Source organism: Octodon degus, unplaced genomic scaffold (assembly GCF_000260255.1).
Source record: "Octodon degus isolate 3935 unplaced genomic scaffold, OctDeg1.0 scaffold00205, whole genome shotgun sequence".
Lineage (NCBI taxonomy): Eukaryota > Metazoa > Chordata > Mammalia > Rodentia > Octodontidae > Octodon > Octodon degus.
The window spans coordinates 2,960,156-2,963,073 of record NW_004524781.1 but is presented as its reverse complement, the minus strand read 5'-3'; the positions used below and the strand labels follow the sequence as shown (position 1 = coordinate 2,963,073).

Sequence of the window (2,918 nt, the reverse complement as noted above, 5' to 3'; positions counted from 1 at the left end):
TGGCATTAGCCATGGTGCCCAAATTATTTTTCCTCGAACGTTTTTCTCCCAGTGCCATTTTACAAGACGTCAGCATTACCTGAGAGCTGCCGCCCTTTCTCTGGACTGACCCCAGCTTGCAAGATTGACCTTTCCGTAGTGTGTGCTTAGTTGAGCTTCTGCAATTTCAGCCCTGCTCTCCACTTTTCTGCCACCTTCAGGCCAACTCAGGGATCTGTAGGTAGAAGGAGCGCCTCAGTGGCATGGCCCAGTGGACGCCCCATCTTTATTTATAATCTCCTTGCAGTCCACTTGCCGTCTCCAGCCAAAGGCTATTTCCACTTGCACACTCACCTCCCCCTTACAGTCCTGTCCGCCTCTCAATACCCCAGCATTACTGGCCGTGAATGAATTCCCTGAGAACTTGGTGCTGTTAGTACATGTCTACCAGACTCACTAATTCCCAGGATTAGGAATCTGGACAAGGTACAGGAGGGTTTTGTCTTTGGTCCACTCTATCGGAGATCTCAGCCATGTAACTTGTGGCCTGAAAATTGCTTAGGTCACAAATTCAGGTTGACCCCAGCTGTTGGCTCCCCCTCTTTGGGAGTTTAGGTTTCCTCCTGACATATTGGCTGATTTTTCTCAAGTGTCTTGCCCACAGAGAAAGCCACGTGACACTGCATCCCTTCTGTGGCCTACCTGCAGATGTCACACAGTCCTGTGTCCACCTTCCTCTACTGGCCAGTGTAGCCACCCCACTTCATGGGGCAGAACTCATAGAAGTGTCTTCCTGGTTCACTCAGGTGAGAATGGGAGAGCACGTGGGCCAGAACTGTCACTGTGGCCATTTACAAAAAGCTGTGCAGTGGCAGACCTCAGCTTATAGTCTCCTCCGTTAAGCTTCCATAGGCCTATAAGTCGCATCAGCCTCTCCCAACTCTCCACACCGACAATCTTGGGCTCTCATCAGCGACCTGTGTGAGTTATCAACTCTTCGTGCACACCAGCTGCTCTACACATTACTTCAGCTCATGGGAAATGCAGCCAGCTTTGTGCTTCCCGCAGGATCTAGAGCAAGGCTTTGGATATAGTAGAAGGGTAGCAGCATCCGGATTAAAGTCAGATGAATCTGGAGTGATGACAAACTTGACTTTTATGCATCGTAAATGAATACGGCAGGCTTCACGAAGGATGTGGTAGTGGGGTGGATAACCTTCCTTAGACATAAGCGAGCAAGAGTCACAGCACAAATAACTAACTGCGTTTGGACTGAAGTAATTAACAAGGAGTGAGGGCTAGCAGAGGTATTGTTTCACATCTTAGAGTTCATTATAAATCTAAAATGTATTTAAAATTCATATAATTAATCCAAATTATATTCATTCAAAATATTAAATTTTTGTCTGCTAGCCTCTAATTGATTGTTGAAAAGGCCAATGGACCACATAAATGTTGCAATATTTTACACTTTAAAATGTGCATGTGTGTTTCTGTGCATGAGTGTGCATGTCTGTGCATGTGGGGGGGTAGGTGCCTAGGTGTACTTTGGTTAATACTGTTTTTAAGTTGAAAATAATGCATTATCATTATAACAAGCAAAACGTGTCAGTCACTTTCCCATTGCTTGGACAAAACATCTGACAGGAGTAGGGGTGGGGGAGAGAGTGGGGCCTTGCTGGAGTGGGGTGGGGACCTGGGGTCCTCCATGCTCAGCTGCTCCAAGGCAAGCGCAGCTTGGTCGGGGGCCTGGAGGAGGAAGGCACTCACCCAGGACCCCGGGAGGGAAGGCTGCCCATCACTGAGAGCACACCCTTCAGGCGCAAGGAGCGCCTCCACCCAGGCCCACCTGCTAGCTCATATTCATTGCTGACCTCCCCCACTGTGGAGCCGTGGATGGGCCAGCACCCCAGGTCCGTCCACCTGCCAAGCACACGAGACTTTAGGGGAAGGGTGTGCGTCCCAAGCAGAGCACCTGGATCAAAAGCAGCCTTCTGTCTTCCATGCTTATACTCAAGTTACCCATTCGGGTTTGCTGTGTGTTTACAGAGACTTCCCCATGCTCATTGCATGTGTTTCTGTATTATTCCACAAATGTATATATTGTACATACCACGAGTAATTACTCTTAAATTTGCCATCACTGTATTGTGTCAGTTATAATTTTTCTAAGTGCTAATTATGGGCTCTGAATCTCAGTTATCTCTTCAAAAAGACAATGTAGGGACCAGGTACATAGCTCAGTGACATAGCACCTGCCTGGCAAAGCAAGGTCCTGAGTTTGATTGCTGGTACCCCCCAGAAAAAATTAAACTGAAACCTAATTTACAGATTCTGTGAATTTGATATCTTATTGCAAAGTTAATTTCTTAAAAATAGTTTCTTAAAATAAAGTTTTGACAATGTGAGATAACTTTTGATGTTAAGCAGTTTGCCTGTTATCCTTAATTCTGCACTTGTGGGAACAGAGGGCAGCCCTAGGATCACACTGTATAAAGCTTATTATCTGTCACTAACTGAAACAACTACACTATACAAACATCATTGTTAATTATTTCAATGGAAATATGTGCTTTATCTCTTACCAACCATTAGAAAGTGATGCATTGAAAATGATTTACATGTACAATCTTCATTTCGAGGATAAATGTGTAACATACTAGCTTGTAACACTGGGAACTTTTTTAACTGTACTGGCATAGCTTTGGCATTTTAAGCACTGATTTAGAGTATGTATTTGCATATGTAACTAGAAATCAACTGAACATCAAATTACATGTTTGACAGTTACATACTCATATGTATTTTAGATGTCTGACCATGCTGAAGTGATGAGAGGAATCCAGCGGTATCCTGGCATTCAGTACCCTGTTCTTACCCCGAATCTTTATGGTTTTCACCAAGCCGTAAGTGTGTGCTTAGTTTCATATATAATATAT

General features: G+C 44.7%; 1 protein-coding gene across 1 annotated transcript in view; it reads left to right on the top strand.

Moving 5' to 3' along the window:
* The first annotated feature begins 2,789 nt into the window (after positions 1-2,789).
* The window catches only part of Hmgcll1 (3-hydroxymethyl-3-methylglutaryl-CoA lyase like 1), a 71,927-nt gene continuing 71,798 nt past the window's right edge, over positions 2,790-2,918 (top strand). The window contains exon 1 of the mRNA XM_023704832.1: positions 2,790-2,885. Coding sequence (XP_023560600.1) covers positions 2,790-2,885 — 96 coding nt within the window. The remainder of the gene's footprint in view (positions 2,886-2,918) is intronic.